The 15,584-nt window shown below is 34.5% G+C and overlaps 2 protein-coding genes across 2 annotated transcripts; one reads left to right on the top strand and one right to left on the bottom strand.

Annotated features, from left to right (window-relative positions):
* The first annotated feature begins 3,786 nt into the window (after positions 1-3,786).
* LOC107646560 (uncharacterized) lies at positions 3,787-5,016 on the top strand. Its single transcript, XM_016350741.2, has 3 exons — positions 3,787-4,497; positions 4,610-4,807; positions 4,891-5,016. Exons 1-3 carry the CDS (start codon positions 3,862-3,864, stop codon positions 5,014-5,016), a joined length of 960 nt encoding a protein of 319 aa, XP_016206227.2. The 5' UTR covers positions 3,787-3,861.
* Positions 5,017-11,485: 6,469 nt separating this feature from the next.
* LOC107646013 (uncharacterized) lies at positions 11,486-13,790 on the bottom strand. The gene is made up of 3 exons (XM_016350189.3): positions 13,098-13,790; positions 12,886-13,015; positions 11,486-12,785 (listed from the first exon to the last, which is right to left on the bottom strand). The coding sequence occupies exons 1-3, from the start codon at positions 13,228-13,230 to the stop codon at positions 11,876-11,878; spliced, it is 1,173 nt and encodes a 390-aa protein (XP_016205675.1). The 5' UTR covers positions 13,231-13,790; the 3' UTR covers positions 11,486-11,875.
* Positions 13,791-15,584: the final 1,794 nt, after the last annotated feature.

The following is a 15,584-nucleotide window of genomic DNA, read 5'->3' as shown; positions in this document are numbered from 1 at the left end:
AGAGAAGGAAGAAGAAGAATCAGAGCAAGAATAAGTAGAAACAGAAGCGCTATAGCAGGATAGCGAAGAGATTTATAAAGGAAGAAGGAAGAACTACGTTAGGGTTTATGATTGGTGCCAAGGACTAAATTGGGGAATTTTGAACGTATTCCACATCAGCTGGCCATTTTGGACGTCTTACGTGGAGGTGGCACCGCCAGGTCAGTGCTCCGACTGCTGAGTCATGCCGGAATTGGGTAAAAGGACATGTATTTTGCACGGAACTCAAACTTGAGGGTACATTTAGAACAATTGGAAACTAAGGGGCAACATTGGTGCACGGGCCCAATCTAGAAGACCATTTTGGGAATTTACTCAGAATATGTACATCACATAAATTTTAGTGTACAATACAAAAATCTTAATGTATAACACATAATTTTTTTGTGTATAGTACAGAAATTTTTGGAAGACTATATATCTAAAATATTGACTCACCTAACTAACAAAATATATTCGTAGCAAAAATTTATATGCTATATACAAATATTTATATATTATGTGTAAAAATTTTTATACTATATCAATAAATTTGTATATATATATAAATTTTTGTATTATATATAAAATTTTTGTACTATATTAATAAATTTCTGTATTATATATAAAAAAATTTATATACTGTAGAAGTAAAAAAAAATTATGACTAATGTGTACATTTTTTTCATAAAACTTGTGCCAATTTAATTAAAGAATAAATGACCATTTCTACCCATGAGAGATGAAAACGCTGACATTCGTACCCATGATAGCCGGAAACTAGACTTGTACCCATGAGAGATGCTGTCTGTGTGACAAAAGTGACCCGCCTTGGATCTGAGCTTGGTTCGTTGCTTTCCGAACCTACGTGGCACATCCACCCCCCAAAGCCTATCTGACGTGGAATTGAATGTTGAATATCAAAAGGGATAGGAAAAAGAAACGTCAGTTCCCGCGAGAAGTAGTGGAGCCCTAACAGAGGTTCATCGTGACTGTTGGTTCATTCGAAGCTGGAGAAGACGAGCAGAGTACGCCGAATCGAGTAGCAAGGAGGGGCTTTTACCATTCCTTTGGTATTCGACACGAGGTGGTCAATTCCTTTGAAGAATTACACAGGTATGTCGTTTCCCACCAATGAATAATTTGATATGTCGTTGCAAGTGGTTAGGCAGACGTTACTGGCTAATGAAACCGTATGAGTTACTGTATTTCCTTCAGAATTGGTAGATAGTAGTTTTAGGGTTTGTGTTAGCATCAGTTACAGAGAATGTGTGTTTATTGGTTTGTTAAATTTTACTTACAGGGATGGCCACCATCCACATAACACTATCAATTCATCATAGAGGAAGGTTTGAGAGAGAGCCAGTTGGTAAGGTTAGCTACATTGGTGGAGAAGTGACGGAGATAGAGAGGATAAACGTTGATACCCTCAATGGTTTTTTCATCTCTGACTTGCTGAAGGACATTGGTTATACGTCCATTTCTGAGTTTTACTGGCTAGAACCTGGGAAGGAGCTTCATGATGGGTTGAGGCTGCTAAGGGCTGATATGGATGTAGTTAGGATGTATGAGGCAGCCATGAAGAATGGAAATAGAATTAATTTGTATACGGAGCATCCTGTGGATCAGCCTGTTGTAGTGGAGGTTAAGGAATTGACTCCATCAAAGGGGAGAAGAAAGGTCTGTGCTAAAAGGGTACCAACTCCAAAGAAGACTCCTAGAAGAAGATTAGCAGTAGTGGAAGATGATGACGATGCTGAGATAGTTGGTAGTGTCCAACTTGAAAAGCAGGCCCAAGAAAGTGCTGGCCCAGAGCCCATGTTACAGGCCCATTAAGAGAACAGCCCAGCTCCTGTAGCAACACAGGAACCAAATAACATTTTCCAACCTCCTCCAACACCTGTCCAGCCGGATGAACCACCATCAACTCATTCCCAACCTTCACAGCCACCTCTTGAGGTAGAGCAGCAACCATCTGAAACTCATGGGACAGACCCAGTCCCTCCCCATGATGCCAATGTATCTGAAGCTTCACAGCAACCTTGGCAGTCTGATGATACAGACCAATTCATTCCCTCTCAGGCCAATGTATCTGACCATATTGCACCAGAGCAGGTCACCCAGTACATCCCACATCCTTACAGAAATCTACTTTCACAAGAAATCCCTGAGTCAGCCCCACCTTCTGACTCCAACAGGACTCCCCAGAATAATGAAACCAATGCTTCAGATGAGGCTGAGGGTCAGAGAAAAAAGAACAGGAGAAGATCAACAAAGAGGCCCCCTCCTACAGGACAGACATTCATCCCTAATCCTGATCCAGACAAGCCTCCAACCTTCTATGTCCCAGTTGATCAGGAAGATTTTTCTGATGACAACGCTGGGTATCATTGCTATGAGTCAGAGGACTTGCGTAGCATACCTAGTGATGAAGATTCTGATGACACCACAGCCTTTCCTCAGAGCAATGCTGATGCCCCTGTTAGCCAGGTGAGGTTGGAAGGTGGAATGGAATTTGAGACTCTAAATCAGTTTAGGAAAGCAGTCCGGAAATTTAATATAAACATCGGAAGAAGCATTTTCTTTGCACGCTGTGACTCTACAAGGTCGAAGGCCATATGCTATGATGAAGATTTTCCTTGGCAGATATACTGTGCCAATAGAACATTTCCAGCCAGTTATCAGGTCAAGACCTTTGTCAACGAACACACTTGCAGTAGGGACAATCACTGCAAGTCAGCAGATGGTAAATGGGTGATTGATGAGCTAGAAGAAAGAATAAGACTTCAGCCAAACTTGAGTGTGAGAGAGGCTGACCAGTTCTTCAGAGTTGAGTATGATATACTTATCAATGAGAGAAAGATTTATAGATCTTTGAAGAAGGCGAAGGAGAGGATTGAGGGATCTGAGGCAGCACAGTATGCAATTCTTCGAGACTATGCTAATGAAATTCTAAAGACTAACCCTGGGTCTACAGTTAGGATTCACACAAATCCCATGCCTTATTCAAATCCCATTTTTCTTAGAATCTATGTATGTTTTGAGGCTTGCAAGAAGGGTTTTGTAGGTGGTTGTAGACCATTCATAGGGTTGGATGGCACATTTCTTAGAGGGTATTATGGGGGTCAGTTATTAACAGCTATAGGGCAGGATGCAAATAACCACATCTACCCCATTGCATATGCAATTGTTGAATCAGAAAACAAGGACAGCTGGAAGTGGTTTTTAGATATCCTTCAAGATGATGTGGGAGACTTTTAGGCGAACGGGTTTAACTTCATGCCGGACATGCAGAAGGTATGTATGTTTTAATTGTGCACATGTGTTTTAATTCTGCTATGTATATTTTTTTATGCTTCATTAGAGAACTAGGTTTAGATGCTTAGTGTGGAGGACTGATTAGTGTGGTTTAGGGTGTGGAACTATGTATATTTTTTTCTGAATGTTGTTTATGGTCATTGAAGACTGAAAATTGTTCAACTGTAGAAGGATTGTTACTGAAATATTGTTATTGTGTGAGAATTGTTGTTGCCATTATTAGGGTGATAGTTGAATTCTGGTCATGTTCATGGTTATCTGCAGGGGTTAATTCCTGCAGTCCAAGAAATGTATCCAAACGCCAACCACAGGTTCTGTGCCATGCATATATGGCAAAACTTTCGCAAGAAATGGGGTGACTTGCAGCTGAAGAAGTGTATGTGGTCATGTGCTAAGGCCTCTACGACACAAGATTTCAATGCTGCAATGGATAAGCTGAAGAAGATCAACATAGGGGCTTGGGAATACTTGGACAAGATTAGTCCAAAACAGTGGAGTAGAGCACACTTTAGCGAGTATCCTAAGATGGACAACTACACCAATAATAACTGCGAGGTGTTTAATGCCAAGGTTAAAAAGATGCGGGGGAAGCCTATCATAACCATGTTGGAAGAAGTGAGGTGCTACGTCATGCGAATCATGGCAAGAAACAAAAAGGCATTGATTGGGTACAGTGGGAGGTTAGCCCCAACCCAACAAAGCAGATTAGAAAGAGAGAAGAGAGAGAGCAACAAATGGAGACCCCTTCCAACCGGAGATGACGCGGGAAATGTGTATGAAGTCCAATGTCTACCCATGAAGGTCAGTGTGGACTTGGGCAAAGGTACATGTAGTTGTAGACTGTGGCAGTTGACTGGGCTACCTTGTAGACATGCATGTGCTGCTTTAGCTTACCAGAATAGAAGACCTGAAGAGTATGCACATAACTGGCTAACTATGGGTGCTTATAATGCTGCATATCAGACTTCAATGCGCCCAGTTCCAAGCCAAGAGTTCTTGGAGCATGTTGACACCCTACCAATTCTGCCCCCCAGGTACAGAAAGCCAATTGGAAGACCTTCAATGAAAAGAGACAAAAGAAATGATGCCCCTAAGGACAAGAGTGATCCTCATAGAACTAAGAGGAGGATTGGCACCATCGTATGCAAATACTGCCTGCAGGTGTGTGCAGTGTACTATAATTCGTTGTTTAAGTTCATGTGTCCCAATTTAAGTAGTTCCTGTACCACTTTAGGTTCATTTGCACCTATTAACTAGTTCCTGTTTTACGTAGGCTGGTCATAACAAGCGAAGCTGTAAGAAGAGAAAGGAAGCAATGGGTGAAGGGAGTGCTGCCCCACAAGTCCCTGCAAGTGATGAGGATGAAGACATGTTGGCTAAGATGTACTATGAGGAGACATTAGAGGCTGCCGAGGCTGAAGCAGCAGCAACTGAGGTGGGAAACGGTTCCACAGCAGCCCAGACTTCACAGGTTAGTTAGTTACTTGATTCAGTTTGTTAATTACATTTGTTTAACGATTCATGCTGGTAAACTGGTTGTTCTTTCGAATCCAGCCTCCACCCCCGATGCCACATCCAGCAGCAACACAACCCCATGATACAACAACAACTGGAGCAGCCAAGAAACAACATAAAAGGAGAAGTGTCAAGCGACCACCCCCCTCTGCACATACCCCATAAGCTTCTGCACCATCTCCGATGAATCCAACCACAACCCCTTCCACACACAACTCTCAAACAACCCCAGGAAATCCACTGCAGGGAGCTAGTGCAGGGACAACCACAAGGTTCGGGCAGTTCATTCCTACAATGGATGCTAGAGGCAGGGGTGAAGGAAGAGGTCGAGGCAGGAGAGGTGCATCAAGCGGAGCAAAAATTGGAATCTCCAGCGGGAGCAGTAACTCAACACCAATGTCATAGACTGTGTTGCTTATGTTTTGTTGCTATTCTGATGTAACTGCCATTACTGATGTACTAATTTTGGGGCAATGGTTGGTTTATTACACTATGTTGGAGTAGGCAGCATTCCTGTTTTGGTTGTTCTGCCTGTGACATGCTACTTTTGCTGTATTTAACTATGTTTTTTGGTTTATATCATGGTTAGTCCACTTTTTGAGTTAGCTTTCCTGGTTTTATACTTCATCCCCACAACCATCAGGTCTCTACGTCACATATTGAGCTTAACTCTGATTCCTTAAATAGAAAATATAATTGCATGTGCATATATATACAACTGAGTACCAATAAAAGTTCTCATATAGAAGTAACACAGCAGCAACAGAATCAAAGTGTCTATATCAAAAACAGGAGATACATTCATACTCTCATGATTTACAAAGACCCTAATTCCATAAAATTTTACATTTTCAGAAAGAAATACAGCAGAAACATCAAACAAAATGAAACAGCCAGCGCTAACCATAAAAGCAACAGTCTAATACCCCTAATTTCACCCCTAATTTCAACCCTAAGTTTGTCTATCCCTCTCGTCAGGGTTGCTGATGCTTCGTGATTTTCCCCAGGTTCAGTGATAACGAGCCCATCATCATGCCTTGGATAAGAACTCCCTGACTGTCTTCTGGCCAAACACCTTGCTATGCCCTCCCATCCTTCTTCGATTTCATCAACCCATACAAAGTATTTGCAGTCTCTTGTCTGCCAAAACAACACAAATGCACCGATTCGTCAACTCAAATGCAAACAAAACTTTCTCACCTGAACTCCAACAGCGTCTGCCCTTACTGCCCATAGAGGACATCTGATGAACCATCGATTAGGGTTCGTAACGGTGCCAGACTCCATCAACGCAACCTCTCTTCCACAGAAGCATCTGCCGTCCAGCTTCTTCACCTTCTTCTTCTTTGAACTTGACGAAGAACTGCCACTGCCATCACTTGGAGCAGGGGTAACTCTGCGGAAAGACATTGAGAGAGGTACGAACCAAGCTTCGATTGAGATTCAACGTCACACTCATTGACATTCAACAACCTTCGACTCTCTGGATCCTGGTTTGTATTGGGGAGGGGGGAAGCTACCTAGGGTTTTGATTTCGTGAGTTCAGCCTATCCCTTTTGATATTCAACGTTCGATTCCACGTCAGATAGGTTTTGGGGGGGGGTGGATGTGCCACGTAGGTTCGGAAAGCAACGAACCAAGCTCAGATCCAAGGCGGGTCACTTTTGTCACACGGACAGCATCTCTCATGGGTACAAGTCTAGTTTCCGGCTATCATGGGTACGAATGTCAGCGTTTTCATCTCTCATGGATAGAAATGGTCATTTATTCTTTAATTAAAAAACACTTATACATATATTATCACTGAAATCAAAATATAAAATAAAATATGATTCTACTTGTTTATGATGTATATAGCCACAAAATAGGATTAAATTTTCTAGCACTTATTGCTTATAAGATGATAAGAATATAATAAAAATTGATGCTAATTAAAATGGTCGTCATTACAAATTATCTACTCCTCCACCAATTACCTGATAAAATGTGCTTCAAATCCATCCACCAATTAGCAACTTTAATTACAAGACCTTCGTTTTTTTATCTTTTTATTTTATAATTAAGTTTCAAGTTTATAAACTCCATAAATAAATGTCTAAAAAATGCCGTAAAGGTTCTAGGACGGTGAAGGAAAGTGCAAACCATATGATCCTCATTTGCGACATGAAGATCAGATTAATATAAAAGATTAAAAGTCATATCTGGGGAATATTATATATAGTAGTAAGCTGAAGCTAAGTTGGTCATGGAATTGATGATGATATTGACATATTAATATTAATTAATATAAATAATAATTATGTGTAATCTCGAATGTCCTCGTGTCCCTAGCCTTGTGGTAAGAGAAAAGAAAAATAAAAAATTCCAATGACCAAGTCCTTTAATTGTTCTAAGTTTGGTCTTATCTTTACCATTCCGCGAATCAAACATTCAAACCAATGTGCTTTTTTTTTTTTTTTTTTGTGGTGCCGTCATAAAGCTACAAGTCACACTAACAATTTCTTTCCAAAAAAAAAAAAAGAAAATTAAAATAAACAAATGGCGCTTTAATTTCTGATCTAGCATTAGTCTCTTGTTATAAGTTAATGTTGCATGTTCATATGATTGAACTATCTGACTTAAGGGCCAGTTTGTAACCCTTTTTTTATTTTTAATTTATAAAAAGTTATAGAATTAATATTTAGTATAATTTTTAAAATTAAATTATAACTTTTTAAAAAATTATTTAAGTATTTATAAAAAAATTTAAAAATATTTTTTTGTAAAAAAAAATCTTTTATCATTTTTTTTAAATAAATATTTTTAAAACTAAAAAATAAACACAAAATAATTTATTTTATAAATTATTTTTAATATAAATATTTATTATTTAAATTCTTTTTTCAAAAAAAAAACTTAATTAAGTTTTATAAGTATTTATTACTACTTACTAGACATACACGATACAATTATTTATTAGTGTATGTGCAATTATAATCTAATTATGAAAATAATTAAGATATCAAGGTGTTTCAGCTGAAACATTACTAGAAGGTTCTTACCGTTTTTTTTTTGGTGTTGATAGTATGCAACTATGCATGTCTTATACGGGCTTAGAAGGAGTATGAAGTAGCCCAATGGGCCGTGAGTTTAATTAAGCCCTTAATTTCCGATTATATGCAACGCTAACGTTCTTGATCCCCTTTTTTGGTCAAATATATCTTTTACTTCTTGCAAATTTCTAGATTTTTCTAAGAAATTATAAAAATTAATATTCAAAGGAAAATTTTTATGTTTGTTGATCCATCTAATTTGGGCTTCTTGATTGGAGGATGTGAACCAATCCAAGACATAACACGCAAGTGAGGAACGTCATTACCCATAAAAACATAAAAATGGAAAGAGAGAACACATTTTCTTTCTACATTGCATATGTAAAGGAAGTTGTCAAAACTGTTGCTGAAAGTGCAGTGCTATGACTGCTATCTATCTATGATGTTAAAAAATCTCTAATCTCTTACTCTGACCAAAAAGAAAAAGAGGGAGTTATCAACATATTGATAAATTCCTGTTTTTTATTTTTTTTTTCTCTCATGCTAAGTACTCATAAGTCATAAGTCATAACTCACCTTTCAACTCTTTTTTTTTTTAATTTACAAAAAAAAGGTTTGGAGAGCCAATAATTCAACCAACTAATTTTAATTTCAGCTAACAATTAAAAAAAAAGAAACACGCGGAATTAAAAACAATAAGAACGTCAAAAACTTAAGTAATAAAACTAAATCTTAATTAGTTAATATTAATCAATTTTTTTCATTGTAAAATTATTTTTTTAATTCTTATGTTTTGGAAGATTTAGAATTTAGTATTTATAATTTAGATTTTAAAATTTAAAATTTAAAATTTAAGATTTAGGATATACGGAGACGTAGCAAGTGGCCAACTGATGGTGGCAGTTGGCGGTGGTGGTAGGTGGCTGGTGATGAAGAGTGACGTAGTGGTATCGGAAGAAAGGGAAAAAAAATAAGAAAGAGATAAAATAATAATTTTAAAAAAGAAAATGGTAAATAAATATTCTTGTTGGATGATGTTGGTTGATTCATTATTGGCTCCCAACAGGGTTAAAAAAATAAGTTTAATTTTGATGGATTGATGTGTAAAATATTTTATATTGTGTTGTATAATTATATCTGATTTTTCATGATTATTCATGGTCAATATAAAAAGTAATTATTTTTATTAATGTGATGTTATATCATTAAATATACATATAAAATTATTTTATATTAACAATGCATCAAAATTAAATTATGTTTCTTAAAATTTTACAATAGGACATAAATTAAAAGTCTTAATCCTATTATGTTGTGATGTTATGTAACACAAATCGCGCACAAGAATTTCTTTTCTCCTCCATAATTAATTGTTCGTACAGAACTTTTCTTCTGCTGGGTTCAATTCAACGTAATAACATCGTGTTTGACGTATTGTTACGTAACTCCAAAATTGGCGTATTTGGAAAATGAAACATTGGCTCCTATTGATTATCTAAATTTTAAATTGCATTGATGTAAAGCAATAATTGTGTAGTGGTGTTCATTGTTGATTTTCAAAGTTCACCTGCCCGTTAACTCCAATTTGAAGTACTTGTCTGGCTTGGATCGAAGTACGGTTTATCTTTCACTCACTCAGAGAATTTTACCAAAAACATATCCATCATCATAATATATAATATTAATGTACTGTGCTTATTTTATGAAACTTGCATTTGATCTCGTAATAAACTTTTTTTTACGTAATTAGGGGAAAATTCTTGAGTATTTTCAGGTACAGTCAACACTAATCTCTAATCCAGTAAATTCATTTGAGAATAATACCCTAATCTAATAAATTCATTTTAGACGGTCTGATTTCTACTTCTCTAATTAAATTGTTTCATATTTGAGAATAATACCCTAATAGTCCACCTTTCAAAAAAATATTATGACCACTCGAATATCAAAAACAAAAAATTAAATTTTGTGCATATACTATTGCTCTTAATAATTAAACATGAAACATAACGTTTAACCAATTCAAATTACGTGTATATAAAAAAATTAGACACTCAAATAAAATATATATTATAATATAAAATATATAACATTTATTTATATATAAATATATAATAATTAATTTAAAAATTAATTTTTTTTTCATAAATATAACATTTTTTACTTGCCCTTCAACATTTGAATTGCCTTATACTCTCACCAGATAATGTTGATTGATTTCAATCATCCACGCGCGTATCTTCCTCTAAACTAATTAAATAATATTAAGCTTAATTAATAATGCTCAAGTCATTCATAAAATTCCTTTTTGATTTTTTTGGTTTTTACTGTTTATAATTGTCTTTTTTTCGACATTCTAAGTTAACTAGGTATTAGATGAATTATTTTTTGAATAATATTTGGCATCATAGTTTGAGAATAATACATTAATTTCATTATTTTGTTTTTCTTAATTATTACTAAATTTTTTTAATATTGGGGAATAATATAGAGGAAGCAAACATAAAGTGTTGAGTATGATATAATTAAAATGGGTGAAGGAAAGATCCAAAGCGATATTTATTGTATTTGATGTAGCCACCTGTGGCAAGGATGAGTCCAAGGCAACCATAATAAAGCACTTTATGAAACTAAGTATGTATGATACAGAATACAATGTAGGAAGTTTCTTTCTTCTTCTCCTGTTTGCAATGGGGTTACTTACTTATTTGAATTCGAGATAATGTTTTATTATTGTGTGTGTCTGTAAAGAGCTAGAAGACGAGGGAAAGAGGGGTAGATATGCACGTATGGTCCTCATTCCATTAAGGGTCCTTGTCTTATTGTACGGACCGTAATTCATCAACTTTGAGTTTTTCTTTCATTTTTCATTTGATGTGGTCTCTACCTCTGCCACTTAACTCTCACGCACATGTTCATGTCAATGCTTTCTCACACTCCTTTCATCTTAATTCTTGCTATGAAATCACTCATCCCAAAAGTTTAAGTTGATAGAAAGAGTTAACGTCAATAGTCATATCTCTTACACTCTCTCTCAAACAAGAGTCTCTTGATGAGTTTACTTGATTTTTGTGTAGATTTTTTTCTTTTTTTATTTGTCTTATGCTATTTATTTTATTTTTGGAGTTCACTAATCAGATATAGAACTCTGATATTATGTCATGAAATCATTCATCTCAAAAACTTAAGCTTTATTTATCTCTAGGGACATCTTATTTTCTAAAGTTTAATCCTTATGCATATCATCATTTTTAATATGATAAGAGTTAGTTAATTTCATCAAGAAGAGAAGCATGTAATGTATGTAACAGCAAGAAACTTGCATAGATGGGAAAGTGGGAAGGCTATTATTGCCATGAATAAATTATTCTTGTGTGATGAAAATGATTGGCAGCAAAAGTTTAGTTTTTAGTTTCATTTTCAGTAGGATCAAAGTCAGGTGTGTTAGTGATAAGATAAAAATATCACATAGAGACACAGTAAAAAAAACAGAAAGAAAGAAAGAAAAATTCTATGGGCAAAAATAACTAATATCTGTCCCAAAGAATGGAAAGAAAACTGAACTTGCCTTGCAGCAATAAACATTTGTGATGGCATAGATATGGAAATGAACCATTGTAATATATATATATATAATAATGCACTTACAGTGTATGAAAACAAAAGAGTAGAAAGAAGAAGCAGAGCAATCCTTATTCCTCAAATTTCTACCCACACCACCCCACAAGTTAAAAAAGAAAGAAAGAAAGAAAGAAAGAAAGACAAATTGGTTTTGGCTCACAAATATTACCAAGTTGAAGAAGAGGGTGAAAGATAAGAAAGAAATGTTCTTTCTTTTTTTGTTTTGTGACAGAACCTATGTACAAATCCAAAAATCTGTGGTTGCACACACACACCTGTACTAAGAAATTAAACACCAACCCAATGGAATCTTCTTTTTCTTTTTCTGTGTGTTTGTGTAAAATTAAGAAGAGGAGAGGAGGGTGATATGATTATATATGTCCAAAGGCTGCTGTTAGGTTCTGGATATCCTTGGAAAAGGTGGTGGTAGAAGAAGTTTGTGATGTATGGTGATGTTGATTCTTGGAATGAGGTAACATGATAGCCCCTAAAGTATCAGGAACCAAATGTGGTGGTGGTGTTGTTGTTACTGTGGTGGTTGAAGGAAGAGGCTTTATCTCATTGCATAAAGAAGCTTGGTTGTTGTTGTTGTTGTTGTTGTTGTTGTTCTGAACAGCTGCAAGCATCAACATTTGATTGTGAAGATACTCAGACCACTTTGCCTCTTCTGCTTCTTCCATGCTGCAATCTGTGATCAATCCCCATGAAGAAGAAGAAGAAGAAAGCATGTTGGTGTTCTTGAGAGATTCTGGCTTGTAGCAAAAGGAACCAGGTAGGAATGATGATGATGAGGTGAAATCTGAGTTGATATCAAAAGAAGGCCTTGATGTTTGTGTGAACCAATTGTTGTCGGTGACAGTGACATTGGAAGATGATGATGCATAACTCATGTTGTAGTTGCCCATAAAATCTGAGCAAGTGTTAGCCATGAACCTTGTTGTAGTGTCAAGGAAAATGTCCTTGTTAGTGGAAGAAGAACCTTCCATCTCTGATGTTGGAACAAATCCTTGTTGTTGTTGTTGTTGTTGTTGTTGTTGATGATCATAGGAAGAAGCTCCATCAGACTTATTGGAACTCTCTGATCTCAACAAGTTCAATTCATTATCATTGGACAATGCTTTCTCTTGTATCTGGCTCTTCTCCTCTGACAATTCAGATAATGGCTTGTGTGTAACAGGGTCTATGCCTCTTTGCCTCAGCTTCTTCTTCAAGCATGAATTCCACAGATTCTTGATTTCATTGTCTGTCCTCCCCGGAAGCTGCGCCGCAATCTGAGACCATCTGATACATGCATGGAAGATGGAACACAACAAATTAACAGAAAACAAACAAGGACTGAGGAGATAGATTGTTGTAAATTTAGTTACTATTAAATTATTACCTATTCCCTAACACAGCATGAAGTTCAATGATGAGATTTTCTTCCTCCTGAGAAAATGTACCTCTCTTTAAATCAGGCCTTAAGTAATTGATCCACCTAAGCCTGCAACTCTTACCACACCTCTGCAAACCTGTCACCAACAACAACATTAACAACAAACCTTAACAACATGTATCTATGTATCATACATATTATGAGTATGTACTACTAACCTGCTTGCTTAGGAACAGAGCTCCAACATCCATGACCGTACTTAGTGATATGCCTCAGAAGCTTTTCATCCTCTTCAGGAGACCATAGACCCTTCCGAAGCTTCTGCTTGTAACAGCAAGAGTGTCTTCCCATTATTATTCTTCCACTATGAATGAAGTGAAGGGAAAGAAAATGAAAGTGGCAGCTAAGAAAAGGAGTTGAAATAAATAATATAAGAGATTAAGAGGACCATGGACTATGGAGTATGGACCCATCAAAATAAGTCTTAGTCAATGACCCTCCTTATACTAATTTAATCATTTAATATCATAGTAAAATTGGAACGGGTTAAATTAAATTAAAATAGGGAAGGTTCATTTTGTGTGAGAATGGGGTTAATAAACAGTAGTACATTCATGTCTCTTATAAGGATGGTGGACCATCAATTTTCATTCATATTATAAAATCAAATAATCCATACTATATGCTTGTAACTGAAGCATCCAATATTCATTCATTCATTCAAATCAAAATTATAAAACGTAACAATTCTAATTATATGTTACTAGCCAGAATAGCAGACACAAGAATTTCTGGCCATTCTTGATGTCTGTGAAAAGCGGAATTGGAATACTCCGCTTTGGTTAGTGCTTAGTGCTGAAACTCGTGTCCTGAGAGAAATAATAAAAGAGGAAGAAGAAAAATAAAGTGGGATTCTATGTATTCTTTACTCTTCGACCTTTATGTGCAAAATTCATCCATGTCATTATTTCTTTGAAAAGTTCCATCATTACGTGGAAACAAACAACCATATATTTCTTCTCCTTTTTTTTTTCTTTTAATCCAAAAACAAAAGTACATAAATAAATAATGCACAATATAATAATTTTCATTATTTTCTTGGACAATTAATGTAGTACCTTTTTACTTCTTAGGTTGTTATTTGTCTTTTCAAATAATAGTTTTTATATTATATAATAATATTTTACTTTTAAAATAGTTTATTTTGATATAAATATATATAATATTTATTAATTTGTTATATAAAATTTATAAAATTATATATATTAATTACATGTCTAGTCAACTCAATTTATCCTAATTTATTTTGGAGTAACAAAATTTAATTCATTCTGATTCATACACTATAAAATATATTATTTTATTTTTAATTTCATTATAAAATATGTATTTTAATTAAATTATATAATTTTAAATCGAATTAAATTGAATCTAAATATAATTTAAATTCGACAAAAATAACAATAGATAAAAAAAAATGACAAACAAAATATATTTTGAATTCGCACCACAACCCTAAGGTGATATTGATTGAGCTAGCTTGGGTCAGCAATGCAAGTCTTTTATTGTCTAAATGCGGTTAAATGATTATTAAAGCTATGTTACTATATGAAGTAATAATAATTAATGCTGCTAAATTATTCAAAATAATATGTGACCAAATTGGTTAAGTTGACACACACACATAGTAGCCGATAGATGCAAGGTTTGGAAAATTTTCTGTTACTTATCATGCCCTAACCGTTTTTGAAATATCATTATAGATAGGGTTAATCTAGCTAGCTATAGTACTATCATTTTTATCAATAATAATTAAACTACCACGTTATTAAGGAAAGCTTTAATTGTGGACAACTAACAATTTGGGCGCATTAGTTGATTCATCACTTAATAATAATAATTTGTCAATCAGTTTATTAATGTCATTAACTTCACAACCATCCCACCGGCATGTATGGTCATGACACATGTGCAACATTTCTTTGAACATATCACTAAATTTCCTTCCTTGTACTTCTTTGATTAATTAGCGTTAAATCTATTCAAATTTCAAACGGTTAAATGCTTGTAATAAGTATAGTGCTACTCTTTTTTTTTTCTCTCCCTCTGATTTTGTTTTCCGTTGTTACAATATATTATTACACTTATTTTATTTTAACGATAAAAAGCAAGATGATGAAGAAAAATAATGAATTAATCTTATAATATATAGACTTATACAAGTGAACACAGTTAAATAGGTAAATATATGAATAAAATTTATTAACCGAAAGATGTAAATTAATTTTTCTGAGACGCTACTCTTGTTAGATTCTGAGAAAACTTATAACAGTAATTTAAAAAAAATATATATATTTGTAAAAATTTATATAAGTATGTATGTAAATATTAGAAATATAATAATTCATGTTGTCTCTTTTGAATAGTTTTACCTTTTAGAATAAATAATTTTATGATATAGTATCAGAATTCTATATTTAAAAGACAAACAAAAAAAAAGTCTATACAAAAAATAAATAAACTCAAAAAAATTATTTAAAAAATATTAGAAATATGATATTTATATTATTTTTTTTATCAATTTAAATTTTTAAATAAGTAATTTTATGATTATAAAAGATATTATTTTATTTTAACTGAAAAATATTTTTGACAAAAGAATGAAACATAATCGCGGAAGCATCCATATCTTATCTTATGGATTG

The sequence above is a fragment of the Arachis ipaensis genome, chromosome B6, assembly GCF_059453495.1.
Source record: "Arachis ipaensis isolate K30076 ecotype BB chromosome B6, ASM5945349v1, whole genome shotgun sequence".
NCBI classification, from domain to species: Eukaryota; Viridiplantae; Streptophyta; class Magnoliopsida; order Fabales; family Fabaceae; genus Arachis; species Arachis ipaensis.
This window is presented reverse-complemented; position numbering and strand designations above follow the sequence as displayed.